General features: G+C 51.0%; 1 protein-coding gene across 4 annotated transcripts in view; it reads right to left on the reverse strand.

Annotated features, from left to right (window-relative positions):
- Nucleotides 1–15,590, reverse strand: part of EPHB2 (EPH receptor B2) — a 203,393-nt gene that overhangs the window by 117,455 nt on the left and 70,348 nt on the right. For all 4 annotated transcript variants that reach the window (XM_054448539.2, XM_054448531.2, XM_054448520.2 and 1 more), the window contains exon 3: nt 12,253–12,937. In XM_054448539.2, coding sequence (XP_054304514.1) covers nt 12,253–12,937 — 685 coding nt within the window. The remainder of the gene's footprint in view (nt 1–12,252; nt 12,938–15,590) is intronic.

Below are 15,590 nucleotides of genomic sequence, written 5' to 3' on the forward strand. Positions count from 1 at the left end.
AGATGCTACTGGCAGGTCGAAGAAGATGAGGTCTGGGACATTACATCCATGTCTCTCACTGACTTGGCGACATGGATATCACTGGAGGCCTCGATGATGAGCTGTTTTAGTGGAATGAAGGGGACGAATGTCTGATATGAATGTGTTCAGGAGCCCTATGAATGTGTTCATGAGTCAGCAGCAAGGGGGGCTTCAGAACCAAACCAACCCGGTGACCCCCGTTCCAGTCCCAGCTCTGACCCTTTCTAGCACTGAGTCACTTCACCGTGCTAAGATTTCCTCATCTGAAGAATGGGGACAATAGCCCTTTTACTTCCTAGAGTCCTTGAGAATCCAATGAGATAACAGTCATGAAAAAAATGTACTAATGATGAAACACTGCAAATATTCCAGCAGGACAAGTACAGGCTTTGGATTTCACTTCTGGCTCCTCCGTCCATTAGCTGTGTGACCTTGGCTTGGTTATTTAACCTCTCTGAGCTTCTGCTTCCTGTTCTGTAATAGTCGTACCCAGCTTCTGGGGATTGTAAGGATTCAGCAGAGTATTCACCAAGCCCAAGGTAGCAGCCTGGCACAGAGTGAGCACCCAATTGATAAGAGCCTGTGCATGCCTCCTCCGGGGATTCTTATTTCTGTTACTTACAAGTAGATTCCAGCAAGAGATACAGAGTCAGGAGTCTGACCCTGAGTTTGAGTGCCGGTCTCCAGACAAGTCATTTCATCTAACTTCTTGGGCCTCAGTTTTACAGCTCTGAAGTTGGCAAGCTGTGGCCTTGGCCCCCTCTGTTTGGGGGCTGGTGGGGACAGAGAGGACAGGAGACAAAGCTCACGGATTGGAAGTGAAATGGAAATGGCTGTGCACTCATGGTCCTCTCCTTGGCCTGTTGTCTCACTGGGCAGGCAGGTTACCATGACCAGAAAACAAAATCCTGGTTATGAAAACAGTAACTTAAACCAACCTCCACCAGGTCCCACGGGAAGAGACTGGGAAGGCCCGAGGAAGGAGCAGAAAGCCCAGGATACCAGCAAGAGCAGGAGTCCCAGGCCAGCCCACCCCGCAGGGTGACCCCTGGCCCCCCAGCCATGGGGGCTACGCAGCCCATCCCCTTCCCTGATTTATTTCTCCCTGTTGTCCTAATCACCGCCTGACATACTGTGTATTTCCCACTGTATTCCCCAACTGCCTGTCTTTCCCAGGTGGAGTGTGGGCTCCACAAAAACAGCTATTTTGTCTGTTTTGTTCACCACTGTATTTCCAGGTTCTAGGATGGTGCTGAGCTCACAGAAGGTGCTCAACAAATACTTGTTGCACCCATTTCCACCTTAGCAGGAGTGAGACCCCCGGGCTCCCCTGAAACTCCCCTGGGAAGAGGCAGGCCGGCCTCAGTGGGAGCTCCTCACGGACCTGAGAACACGTGGCTCGTGTGAAGAGGAGTGTGTGGGTGGGTTTGGCGGGATGGTAACAGGTCCTGGAAAACCTCCCCCGGCGGGGGGAGCTGTGTGACTGGACATCTTAGAGATGACAAGGGGCTCCAGAAAGAGCCAGGCCTAGGAGCCTGCAGCGCTGGGTTCTAGTCCCGGCTTCTGCCTGACAAAGTATCTGGGACACTGAGAAAGTCATGCCTCCTCGTGGCCTCAGTTTTCCTTGTCTTTAAAATGGTGCTAATAACCTTTGCCGTGCTTCTCTCATGTGGGTATCATTTAGATCAAAATATTTCATGGAGTGAATCCGAATGTTACACAAAAGCAGCCTCCAATCTTTTCTGGAATAAAGCAGGGTGTAAGTAAATAAATACTGTACATATGTAAGACATTATCATTACAAATGGCATTTCTCCCACCAAGCTATGGGGGGAAAACAAAACAAAACAAAACAGAAACCAGTTCAGTATGGCGTGAAGAATTCTCATTAGGATTTCAAGAGGCCTGAGTTCTGATTTCAGCTCCGTATGTACCTGATAAGGTGAGTGAGCCTGGGCGAGCCACCTCCGACTCCTTGCCTTACAGCCCTGGTAGGGAATCAAACAGATGTTGGTTTTAGGGAGGCTTTGCAAGTTCTGCCAATAAAGAATTAACAATAGAATGTTCCCTCCTCTCCAGGGACTCAGGCAGGTCTTGGTTTAAGTCTCTCACCTGCCATGCACGCTTGGGTAACTTTCTTCCCCTCTCTGGGCCTGGGTTCCTCTTGTGAGGTATGAGGTGTAGGGCTTAGGGTGGGGGGAGTGAGGATAACAGGCCCCAGGGATGGGGGTGCCCAAACAGGGTGGGGTGAGGCCAGAGCAGGCCAGTGGGGCCTGAGCCAGCTGCCGCAGAGCAATGAAAAGCTCTTAACCACACAGAATTGTTAACAGCTCCCAAATCCTGTTGTACCACAGGCTTAAAAAGGCTTAAACTGTTAAATGCATAAACTTCCTCAATAAACGGGCCTCTCTTGCCAGATTCTAAAGCCCAGCCAGATGAAAAGGCAGTGGCTGGAGGGCGGGGAACTTCCCAGCTGTTCACGGTCCTGCTGGAGTCTGGAGGCAGCCTGTGTGTTTTCAGGGTCCAGATGAGCCAGTCTGGGGCTGAGAGAGGACAGTGCAGGGCTCCGGGGTCAGATGGCCTGGGTTCTAACCCTACTTCTTCCTAGCTGGGTCATCTTGGACTTTTCCCCTCAGTTTCCTCTTCTGTGAAATAGGGATGACCTTACCCAACCCTGTAGGGTGACTGAAGGCCAGTGGATACTGCTTGTATCAGAAGAAATCAGAAGTGGAAGGCACAAAGGCATAGACCTGTCCCTGCCACCTAAGAGGGGTGTGACATTGGCCAAGTCTCAGTTTCCTAGTCTGATGAGAGGATTCAAGGAGGTGACTGGGCAGGAACGGCCCACCCGGGTGAGCATTTGGTATGTGCAGTGTGGGACAGACTGGGGGCTTTTCTCTTTGGCCAGAGGTTAGCCAGAGTGGGGGAGCCTCCTTCCCTGAGGCTTCCTTACTCCTGAGCCTTCGTCCTGGGACTGTTCCATCCTGCCCTGCATCTCTTGATAGGAAAGCACCTCGTCATTCAAGGCCCAGACCTGGGTCTCCTCCTCTCCCAAGAAGCCCTCCTGGTTGCCCCAGTGGGGTCAGCCCCCTCTTTCCTTTGAGGTCCCACAGTCCTAAACATGAGCCCCTTAGCCAGTTATCTGCCAAGCTCTTTTCACTTCCACCATCTCAGGGGGTCCTCCGTCATCTGGAGGTAGGCAGGCCAGGGTGTAATGTTTCCATTTCCCAGGTAAGCAGACTGAGGTTCTTTCTATCACACCCTGCTGGTTGCTCTCCATGGGGTCTACAGGATCGGGACTCAATGACCAGGTGGATAAGACATGGGCCTCAGGTATAAAAGGTGAGTACATTCTGGCATCCATCCTCTTCAGGTTAATAAGTTGTCCCAGCAAGCTGCAGAAAGCCAGGTTCAAATTCTAGCTTGTCTACTTAGTGGCTGTGTGGCCTTGGGCAGCTTGATGATCCTCTCTGGGCCTCAGTCTCATCATTTGTAAAATAGAGCTAATAATACCAACAGAAGTTTCAATAAGATAATGGAAGCATAGCATATACCACAGTGCGGGACACACAGGTGGCACCTTTCACCTCCCTGTCTCGGGCCTCCTCCAGGCCTCTCAGGACTCCCCTCAGCCTTTGAGGGCAGTAGAACTGAAACCCTGGCAGCCCTTCCACCATCCTCCCTTGGCCAAGAACACCTTTCTTCTGCTCTTCCCTGGATGGCTGCACCTTGTCTGGGGATAAGCAAGAGGCTAGGGTTTAAAAAGAAAAAAAACCACCATCATTTCCAGCCATTTTTTTCCTGGACTAATTGCCCTTTCAGCCCTTGGTTCTTCTCATCCTCCAAAGCCCTGGGAAAATGGCTCCTCCTCCAGGAAGCCTTCTTGGCTCTCTCCCCATTCCCTCCTAAGCACCCCAAGTCTGTAGTTATGGATAGAGCTCTCTCCTGCGCCCTAGACTGGCAGCCTGAGGGATGGTATGGAGGGCCTTCAGCATCTGGGCAGCTCCCACACCTGGCATAGGAACTGGTACACAGCAGGTGTCCTGGAAGTGGTATTTGAGTGAAAAATGAATGAGTTGTTCTGAAGCCCAAGTTGTCCCATATTTCCTACCCAGATCACTAGGAATTTGAAGACCAGAGAGAAAGAATCATCTCATGTCTTGAGATCCAGAACCTTCCATTTAGCTGACTCAGAGAGGAGAGAGGACTGAGGTGACTGACCCCCACCCTTCCCACGAGCATGCACTCTGGCTGCCTCCAGGCCTTTCCACCTCCTCCTCGCCTGCCTAACTCTTGCTCCTCACTCAGCTTCCACCAGAGTGACCCCTCTTCCTGGAGGCTGTCCTCTGACCACCTGTTCCTGGCTGACGCTCCCCTGGATGGGCTGGGTACCTCTGTCAGCTTCCACAGACCCTCCCTGCCTGCTCTGCTTTCCTCAGCACAACCCCAGTCCCCCTGCACCTTCACTGTCTGTAGATGTATCTGTCACCATCTCTAGGCTGGGTGGGCCTTGGGGGCAGGGGTCATCATGGCCATTTCCAAGGCCCCCTAATGCCTGGCACATGACACTCAACAAGTGTTAGCTTCCTGGTCCTCTATGAAGACATCATTGAGCCCTCCAAGAAGCAGAAAAATCAAGAGCTGAATGATTTCAGTGGATGTCTGATGGATGGATGTATCATGGACAGATGGATGGATGGATGGATGGATGGACCAATGGATGGATAGGAAAGGGGAAGTTGGGGAGGGTATAGAATTTTTCCTATTTTTAAGAGCAAAGGCCTGAATCACTTGAGTACATTGGCCAGGGTCCCTATCTAATTCCCTTCACAAAAGGCTGGCCTGTGTGGTCTCAGCCCTGGCCTGGGGCTGGGGGTCTGCAGGAGTTGTCTGTCCCCACTCCTTCACCCTCAACTGGGTGTCTCCACCCTGTCCTTGAAGAGAAGCAGCAGACTTTTCTGTGTGGGGGTCTGGGCCTCCCCTCCCACCCAGCATTCCAACTCTCACACCCTTCCCCAGTCAGCATAGCACAGGCTGCCAGCTGGCGGCCTCCCTCCCAGAGCCCACCCTATTGACCGCACCCCACCCCCGCAGACTCCCCCAGACACATCTGGGCCACTGGTCCAGCCTCTGTAAGAAGGGCTCAAGCTGAAAGCAGGGTGGGAAGGAGGATCCAACTCTGAAGGCCCAGAAAGGACCCCCGGCCCCTCCCTCCCTTGGCTGGGAAGCACAGGATTCTGGAGTAAAACAGAAAATAAAGCCACAGGCATAACATCCCATGCTGGAGAGCATGCCAGCAAACAGGCACTCTCAAAGGCGGCTGCTAGGAGGGTAACTCAGTCCAGCCTTTCTGGAGGGTAATTTGGCAATGTTTGTCAGAAGCTCTAAAAAAAGTACATGCCCTTTGACCCTACAATTCCACACCTAGAAATGTATCCTACGCAAATAGCAGCAGCAATGCAAAAAGACAGAGAAACAATGAGGCTCACCCCAGCATTTGTTTAAGATAGTGAAATACTGCAAGCAATCTATCTGTCAATCAACAGAGCAGTAGTAAATAAATTATGGTACATTTATTCTATGGGATCCTAAGAGCTTCCCCACAATGATGTTATAGCTCTAACACGATATGCAAAGATGTCCACAAAATATTATTATCAAAAATTCTCCTCCTGGGCATGGTGGTTCATGCCTGTAATTCCAACACTTTGGGAGGCTGAGGTGGGAGGATCATTTGTGGCCAGGAGTTCAAGACCAGCCTGGACAACATAGTGAGATCCTGTCTCTCTGAAAGGAAAAGAAAGGAGAGAGAGAGAGAGAGAGAGACAGAAAGAAAGAAAGAAAGAAAGAAAAAAACCCATGTAATTTAAGCAGAAGTCCATTTTTTTCTTAAAACAAAAAATCAATATGTATAAATACACATAAATCCACCTGGAAGAACCTATACCAGTTTGTTTCACAGTGCGTATTTCTGGATGATAGGATTATGGGTGATTTTAATTTCTTCCTTTTTGCTTATCAGTAATTTCTAAAGATTCTACAAACAACCTGCATTGCTTTTGTGATAAGGAAAAGTTATTTTTTCCTCAAAATAAAAAGCTCACCAGGAAAAAAAAAAAGTTCACAGGCAAAGACAGTGTTCATAAAAGTCCTTAATCTTATTTTTATAACACTCTTCTGGGTATTTTCTCATTTACTCTGTATAACAGCGCTCTGTTTATTCTGTTTTGCAGATGAGAAAACAAAGGTTGGGAGAGGGTCAGTTGCTCACCCAAGGTCACACAGCTAGTGAGAGGTAGGGCTGGGGTTTGAAAGCAGGTCTCTGAAGCCAAGGTCAAGGAGAGGCCATGAGCTGGCGAGAGAGCAGGGGCTGCACAGCAGGGCAGGGCAGACAAGAGGGAGAGGCTGGGAGGAGAAACCCAGCAGCTGGGAACTGGGGAGTCTGAGCTGGAGCCAGCGAATCAACATGTGCGTGCAACCACCCCGAGCTGGCTAGCAGCCCCTCTCCCCATCCAAGCTAAATATTAAAAATCCCATTACGCCCGATAGCATCGCAGCAATCATGCTCACTGCGGAATTGCCTCCAGATCCCTCACAGATGCGGCTTGGCCACTGGGAGAGAACAGAGCAAGGTCCCCAAAGAAGGCTAGGTTGGGGGTTCCTGCTGGGCAGGCGGAAGTCGGGACTGAGGTGGGTAAGGAGAGACCAAGGAGAACAGGGATCTGGAGACAGGCAGGCTTGGAGAAACTGAGGCAGGGGCACATTCACAGTCACACCTATCGTACTCTGGAAAGAGTCAGAGAAACAGACTTGGGTGCGGGTGGCTGCTGCAAAGAAGGCATTCCAGGGACACCTTCTGCCACTCCCAGCAGACCTGCTGGTGGGAAGCCCCAGCGGGGACTGGCGTTGGGGAGGGAACAGGGCTCTTCTAAAGGAAGTCCCAGGAATCCTCACCTGGCAGCTGTATGCCCAGTGTAGACCCCGATTAGGCATGCGATAAAAAATGAACAGGTGAATAAATAGGGGAAAATTGCGTCCTAATCCCTATACCCTGCAAAGCACTTTCTACCCATCAAATGTGCCTTGTACTGTCACACCGTGGGGCCTTTATTCATATAGTTCTCTCTGCCTACAATTCCCTTCCTCCCTACCTTCACCCATCCAAATCCTACTCACTCTTCAAGGCCTAATTCAAATGCTACTCCCTCCTTGAAGTCTTCTGAGATACCCAGTCATACAAGATGCCTTCTTCCTCATGTTCTCAAAGCACTTTGCCTGGATGGATCTCATTTGTGGCAGGACCATACTCTGCCTCGTTCCCTGGGTATCTGAGTCCCCTCCTCACCCAGGAGCCACTTCAGACCAAACCCTGAGTGTCAGGGTTTCTCAGGGACCCTCTGCCTGGAATGCTCTCCCCCAAGCCTTCTCAGGCCCATCAGCTCAATGATACCTCTTCCAGGAAGCCCTTCCTGAAGCACGGCCACTTTTTGATCTCTATTGTTGCACAATTCTTTCCCCCTTCACTCATCACATTCTGCAACTAGGTTATTTATTTGCTCACTGACTTTTTCTTCTGTCTTCTCCTATCCACCCACTCAGACTAAAAACTCTGGGAGGGCACTGATGTGTCCGTCTTGTTCATTTCCGTATCTCCCTGCACCTGGAATGTGTCTGGCTCACAGCAGGTATGCAATGCATATTTGTTAGAGGGCTAAATGGCCCACAGAGGTTACTCAAAACATGCGTGTTGAATGGTTGGCTTCCCCAGGCCCCTCCCCTCTTCCATTGTGCCCTGTACACAGTAAGCATCAGAGGAAGTTGGTCAGATTGAATCAGTTTAGCCCACTCACTGCATTGGGAACTAGTAAGCCTTTGTTCACCATCACTGCCCACACCAGGGATGGTGGCCACTCCCTGTGAGGACTCCCCCACTCTCCATCTGCCAAGAAGACTTAATCCAGCCTTATTTTCTCTAATTTATATTAATAAAGCAATGGATGTTTTCCTATTAAATTATATCTCAATATTAAATGCATCTTTTCAAACCACATCCTCTTAGAGATTCTGCTAATGTTCCACTGCCCCGGGGGGACGATCCCTGGGGTGGTGTTGGGGCTGGGCTAGTGTCCTCTCTTTGGCCTTAGGTCCCAGCTTGGCCCAGCCAAACATGTGTTATCACATCGTGCATCTGAGCTCATGGTCCTGGTACAGAATCATCAGGACTGCTTGTTTAAATATGCTGATTCCAGCTGGGCACGGTGGCTCACGCCTGTAATCGCAGCTTTTGGGAGGCCAAGGCAGGTGGATCACTTGAGTCCAGGAGTTCGAGACCAGCCTGGTCAACATGGTAAAACCCCATCTCTACTAAAAATACAAAAATTAGCTGGGCATGATGGTGCACGCCTGTAATCCCAGCTACTCAGGAGGCTGAGGCACAAGAATTGCTTGAACCCAGGAGGTGGAGCTTGCAGTGAGTTGAGACTGCACCACTGCATTCTAGCCTGGGTGATAAAGTGAGACTCTGTCTCAAAAAAAAAAAAACAACAACAACAACAACAACAACAAAAACAAAACAAACCCTGCTGATTCTTGGCCCCATCTCAGAGCCACATTCCCAGACCTGGGGGAGAGGTTTGAGTCAGACCCAGAAACCTGCACTTTAACCAACTAACCAGGTGACTCGGATCCACAATAAAGCTTGAGAAGCCCTAAGCTAGAGGACGAGAAAGCACTTGGCCAGTGTTACTTGGATGTGAGCTGGAATCATCATTCCTGCACGTCCTGCTCCAGCAGGGCCGGTGCCTATGGGGCTTGGGCTGCAGCAGCCTCACATCTGGGTGACAGCAGCACAGGCCACAGCAACAACTGGTGTCCTTCTGGGCTCCCTGAGCTCATTAATCACACCCTGATTGGCTCCCACTCACACTCAGTGGATGGCTGGGCTGGGCTGAGGCCTCAGGGAGGCTGTCAGGTCCAGGGGAAGATGAGAGTGGAAGAGAGCCTGGAAGGGAGCCAGGGCTGGGCACACCTTACCCCTGACCCACCTTGTACCCTCACCATCTGCAAGGAGTAGCTCTGACTCTGAGAACCTGCCTATGCCAGGCAGCCTCTAACATGGCCCCATGATCCCACCTCCTGGCATTCACACCCTGTGTAATTCCCTCCCCTGGAGTATGGGCTGAATTGGGTGACTTGCTTTTAATGCAGAAAATATGGCAGAAGTGGCAAGATGTCACTTCTGGATTAGGTTATAAAAGATTGTGGCTTCTGTCTTGGGTGTTTGCTGGTATTCTCTCTCGGCTCTCTCGCTCTGGGGAATGTCACTGCACGTGCAAGAGGCCCATGTGGTGAGGGACAGAGTCCTGCCAACAACCCCGTGAGTGATCTTAAAAGCAGACCCCTCCCTGGTCCAGCCTTCAGATAAAACTGCAGCCCCAGGCCACACCTTGAGTGCAACCTCATGGGAAAATCTGAGCCAGAAGAACCCAGCTAAACCACACTTGGATTCCTGACCCTCAGAAACTATGAGATAATGAACGTTTGCTGTTGTTTAGAGACAGGGTCTTGCTCTGTCACCCAGGCTGGAGTGCAGTGGCATAATCATAGCTCACTACAGCCTCAAGTGATCCTCCCACCTCAGCCTCCTAAGCAGCTGGAACTACAGATGCACACCACCACATCTGGCTAATTTTTTTCTTTTTCTTTCTTTGTAGAGACAGGGTCTCACTATGTTGCCCAGGTTGGTCTGAAACTCCTGGGCTCAAGCAATCTTCCTGCCTCAGCCTCCCAAAGTGCTAGGATTACAGGCATGAACCACCACATCTGATCTGTTGGTTGTTTTAAACTGCTAAGTCTTGGAATAATTTTTATGCCGCAATAGGTAACGAATATACCTTCTCATCTGAACATCCCGCCTGTCACAGTTCTTCCTACATCCCTCCTCCAGCCCTTAGCCATGGCCATACCAAAACTGCCTGCCTAATGGGCCAAGTTGATTCACGTTCCCAGGCCTTTATTCATGCAGCTCCATCCTCCAGCATTCCTGGGCCACCCACCCAAGACTCAGCTCCAATGTCACCTCCTCTGTGAAGCCTTCTGTCATTTTCTGTGCCCACTGTAGCCTGAGCAGTTCCTATTAAAACAAGTCTAACACATCACCACCTTTGTACATTTATATGTCTGTCTCCCCTGCTAGACGCTGAGCTCCAGAAGGCAGAGCCACAGTCTGATTCTTCTCTGTACTGCCTGATGCTTAACATAAGGTCTGACACAGAGCAGGCTCAGTAAAAGTTTGATGACTTAACAAACCACCAACAATGAGTGGCTGGTTTCCCATTCACTTGTTCTGCCACCCACACCCTGTCTCACCACTGCCACCTTCCAAGGCTGTGCACTTTTATACCCAAGGACGTAAAACCAAATCTGTTATCTTCCCCAAGAAACCAGCCCTTTCTCCTAACTTGCCCATTTCTTTTCTAGAACCATCACCTTTCTGCAAGCTGGAATGCCCTGTTCCCTGTGACTCTTACCTCTCCTCCCTTTCCATCCTGTCTTCCTTCCCATCCCATCCCTTTCCTTGGCAAAACATCCTTTGATCTCACCTCTCCTCTTCCCCAGTACTGGTGGACCCCCCACTCCAGGCTGCCACTGTCTCTTGAGATGAAAACAATGGTTTCCCTATAGGCCCCTTCCTCCTGTCTCTGGCACCCCCATTTGTCCTTCTAGGTATCTTGAAAAGCTGCCTTGCTTGTCTCTGAGGGAAAAACCACAGAGCTGGTAGATTTAAAAAGCATTTTATCACGTAAGGATCACTGCAACCACCCCCAGGCTAAAGTATCCCTGGTTCTCCAAGGCCACTGGATTAGGGTCCAAACCTTTAGCCTGGCATCTGAGGCACCCCAGGATCTGGCCCCAACCTCTGAATCCAATGGGGAATGCAAGAGGACATGACACAAGTAGCTTCAAGTCCCCTATACCCCCAGCACCACCATCACAGCTCACAGGCTGAGCACCTGGGCTTTGTACACATCATCTCATTTAGTTAACATCTATTAAGCACTTCCTGTGTACTGGAAACCATTACAAGTACTTTGCATGCATCAAGTTCCTGACTCCTCACACCAGCCTAGGAAGGAGGGTTTTACAATTGGTCAAGGTGATACCGCTAGGGAGTGGCAGGGGTCATTTAACCCAGGTCCTTCAACCTTCACAGCCTTCTTAGCACCAGGCCGTACCTCTCCCAAACTTCTCATGTTTGCAGACCACCTTCATGGTTCTTTGCCATATTCAAACACCACTTATACTTACTGAATAGTTTTCCTTAAGCTAACAGTGTGGCATGGCGGTTAAGAGGGTGGGCTTTGGAATCCCAGATCCTCTACTTAGTCTCTGTTTAAGCTGAGCCTCAGTTTCTTCATATACAACAGTACTTTCTGTCACAGGGTCCTTGTGAGGATTAAATGAATTAAGTCATAGAAGTGCTCAGCACATAGTACAAGGGGGAGTCGTGGGCCTGGCTCACAGTAAAACTGCACTTCTCTATCTCTTTGAATAGGAAGTAATCTTGTGACTTGCTTTGGCCAGTGAAATGTGCACAGAGGTTATGGCGGGGGCGCATCCCAGGTGGAAGCTTTAAAGCCAGTATTCCAACTGCCACACTCCTTCCATCCGTCTGCCCTGTGGATGGCAACATCCCGAATGGTGGCGCTCCATCCGTTTGGCTCTCAGAGGGTGGAATCCCAAGCTGATCCACAACGGACATGGAGCATTAAGCGGAGAAATAAACTTTTATTGTTTTGTCACTTCAGCATTGTCTGGTCTATACTGACAGATTAAAAGCTCAAAAAATGTTAACTTATTAATATATAAATGTTACTTACTATAACGTATGTTTTCTTAAAAGGGGAACCATATCACCTTTGTAAAGGAAGAAAAAGACACCACTTGACATACTCATATGATGATGTAAATAAAAAACCTTTATCCTGTGCCAACCCAGATTATCTGGCATACCACCTGCAGCATGTGCACGGATCGTTTTCAGAAAGTGGTATATTCAAGTGCCTCCCTCTAAGAAGCTGAACGATGGTTGCCGGTTTGGAAACCCTGGCCCTAGAGTGCTTCACGGTCAGCTCTGAGCTTCAGAGGCCAGGCCCAAGTCTGCAGCCCGAGTCTGCAGCCAAGACCAGTTCTATGCATTTGCAGGGGCACGTACCCCACCCTGGCCCTTACCTCGGCAGACGGTGCCATTCTCAACGGCCTCGAAGCCTGCTTTGCACATGCAGCGCCCGATGGGCACCAGCCACTCGCCGTCCCCATTACAGTAGAGCTTGATGGGTACATCCACCTCTTCCGCATTGGCGATGCAGCTGCCTCGGGCAGCCACCAGCGATGTGCTCTCAGCCCCCGACAGGGTTTCCTGGAAGATGGCGCCATTCTGGATGATGCGGGGGCACTTGCGGTAGAAGACACGCACGGCGATGAGGGACATGCAGCCGCCATAGTCCTGGAAGGCCAGGTAGAAGCCGCTGCGGGACACAGGTCCGAAGCTCCGCACCTCGGTGTTGATTTTCATGACACGGCCACCCAGGTCCACCTGGGAGAAGCTCTCGTCGGCTGCAATGGTATCCACCTTCACCCATGGATTCTCCATCCAGTTGGGGAAGGTCTTGGTGGCCGAGTCAAAGTCAGCCTCATAGTAATAGAGGTTGAAGGTCTCCTTGCAGGAGCCAGGCACGCTAGGGATGCTGCTGCAGTCACGCACTGAAAACTTCATCTCCACATGGATGCGGTGGGCACCACGGCGCCGGATAAATTTGGTCCGTAGCCAGTTGTTCTGGCTTGACTCAAACACGTTGCACACCTGGTACGTGCGGATCGTGTTCATGTTCTCATCGTAGCCACTCACCTCTTCCCACTGTGGGTAAAATGCTCGTCAGGTGGGGAGGTAAGGGCTCAGCCCCAGCACACACTCAGTCTAAGGTGGAAGACACAGACTCTGCCTTAGGGAATCCTCCAGTCTAATGGTGAAAACATCAGAGAATTCCCAATCTGATGGGGGAGACATGCCAATCAGGTGGGACAGGCACACATCCTGCTCTTGGTATTCTGCTAGCTGACAGGGGAGACGTGGCTCTTATTGTCAGGGGTACACTAATCTGATAAAGGAGACAGGGACCCTGGCCAGGAAGTTCCCACCTGGAAGGGGAAAATAGGGAGAACCCTTCCCCACTTAGGGAGCTCCTTCTGATGAAAGTAGACATAGCTTTGTGGTTGTGGGGGCTACCAGTCTGATGGAGGAGACAGAACCTCTGCCCTCGGGGAGCCCCCTGTCTGACCAGGGAGAGACAGCCCTTGCCCTTGGGAACTCTCGGTCTGATGGAGGAAGACAGTTCTCATCCTCAATGAACGCCTAGGATGATGGGGAAGACAGGGCCCTTCCCCACGAGAATGGCTCTGCTCTGGGGCTTTGAGCTGCTAACATTTCCTCTCGGGTACCTGGAGGGAGGCCGCCCACCCTCCCTGCCTGGGGAAAGTACTCCTGTACCCTCACTGGGGCAGCCTGGGCTCTCACAAACCCAGCAGAGAGATGCTAAGCCTCACTGCTGCAAGGGGCTGGGCCAGGTGGTGGAAAGTGGGGGCTGGAAGGGCCTAGGACCCGGGTTATCTCCTCACACTCACGGACCAGGCTCCTTCCCACTGCTGAGCCTTTTGCACACTTCTGTGCCCTCCTGGGGCATCGTCTCTGGTCTCCTCTGCAGCAGGCTCTCTGGCTGCCTGCTGTTTGCATTCACCAACCTTTCCGAGGGCCTTCGGGAACAATCTCCCTGCATGAGTGCCCAGTACACTCAGCCCTCTTGGGCCAGTGTCAGTGGGACTGAGAGCTTGCTGAGAGAAACCACCCTTCCTGTCCTTCTCCCGTGTCCCCTTTGGTGTTGGCTGGCTTCACCTGGGGTAGACCCAAAGGAGCCCCAACAGCAGAGTCCCCTCTCCCATCCATGTCCGGGGCTGGGCACCCTAACAGAATCTCATTTCTTTGGCGCGATTATTGCACAAGGTCTGTATGGTTAGACCCCTTTTACGGAGGATGAGGGAGTAGAGACCAGAAGTGAGGTCACTTGACCCAGGTCACACAGACCCAGAGCTGTTCGTGTGCTTGCCTGTGCTGCCTGGAAACACAAGGACCCCAAGTGTGCCCCAGGAGTCCTGGGTTCTAGTCCCAGCTCTACTAACTTGATGAGTGGCCTTGGGCAAGTCATTTCTCCCTCCTGGGCCTCCAGTTGCCAAATGTGACTGTGGGGGTGGCAGCTGATGGAAGAGATGTCACCCTCAAGTGGGTGTCCTTTATCCTGTGCCACTCAGATTCCCTGGGCCAAGTCTGTGCATGTGGAGCAGGGGCTGGTAGCCTGGGGAGGGTCAGGTGCGATGAAGGGTGAGTACACATGGGGAGGGCAGGTCTGGAGCTGACTGGCTCAGCCTCTTCTTCAATGGCGACTCTGAAGCTCCCTACATTGCATTAAATTTTTTTTTTTCTTTTTGGTGGCACCATGTGACAAAGTCAGCCCCTTGTTACAACCGCTGCTCTTCTTCAGAACTTAATTAGAACACTTAATTAGAGCACTCTGCCTTTCTCCCCTCTCTCTAATTAACATGCGGAGGCCCTGCAGCCTAAACACCCCAAATAATTGCGTCCGGGGGCCCTGCAGCCCAGCCTGGCCTCATTACTGGCAGGGTGGGGCTGTGGGCCCAGCCGCCTTCGCAGATGGAAAATTGGTGACAAGAAAGAGCCACAGAAAGCGGCCTGACCCTGGGGCCCTGCCTATTGAGAGCACAGGCCTGGGGGGGGGGGGGGAATGCAGTTCCCTGGGGCAGCAGCTGAGTCCCAGCGGAGGAACTGGGGCGGGGGGAAGGGAAGGGCTGGGTTGTAGAGTCCAGAGCCCTCCCCAGAGACCGCAGGGATGAGGGATGAATATTCAACTTCATGACAATGACAATGATGATGATGATTATAGCTACTCTTAACTGGGAGCCCAATCTATGCCAGGCATTATGTTAGACACTTTGCAGGAAAACCTCGCAACAGTCTTGTGAGGTCTAAAACATCATCACCATTTTATAGATGAAGAAACTGAAGCTCAGAGAGATTAAGGAAGTGCCCCAAATCACACAGCTGGTGAGTGGCAGAGCTAAGACAGATTTTCAGGAGTATTTGACCCCACAGTCTGTAACTTATGCCAGATCTTGCTCTTGGAGAGCTCACAGCATAGACCCTAGGATGATAAGAACCAAAGGAGGGGGAGCTTTGTGTTATGGGGACCCAGAAAGCGGGCAGAGAGAGCTCAGTCATAGTCCTGAATACAAACCTTAGCCCTTCACTTATTATCTATAGGGCCCTGGGCAGGTGGCTACACCTTTCTGAGCCTCAGTTTTCTTATCTGTAAAATGGAGGTAATTCCTCTCCACAAGATCAGAGATAATGTGTATAAAGGTACTTAATACAGTATCTGACATAGAATGGGTACTCAGGAAATGACAGTTCACTTTCTTCATCTGTAAAACGGGGGTAGTGA

This window comes from Pongo pygmaeus, chromosome 1, assembly GCF_028885625.2.
Source record: "Pongo pygmaeus isolate AG05252 chromosome 1, NHGRI_mPonPyg2-v2.0_pri, whole genome shotgun sequence".
NCBI lineage: Eukaryota > Metazoa > Chordata > Mammalia > Primates > Hominidae > Pongo > Pongo pygmaeus.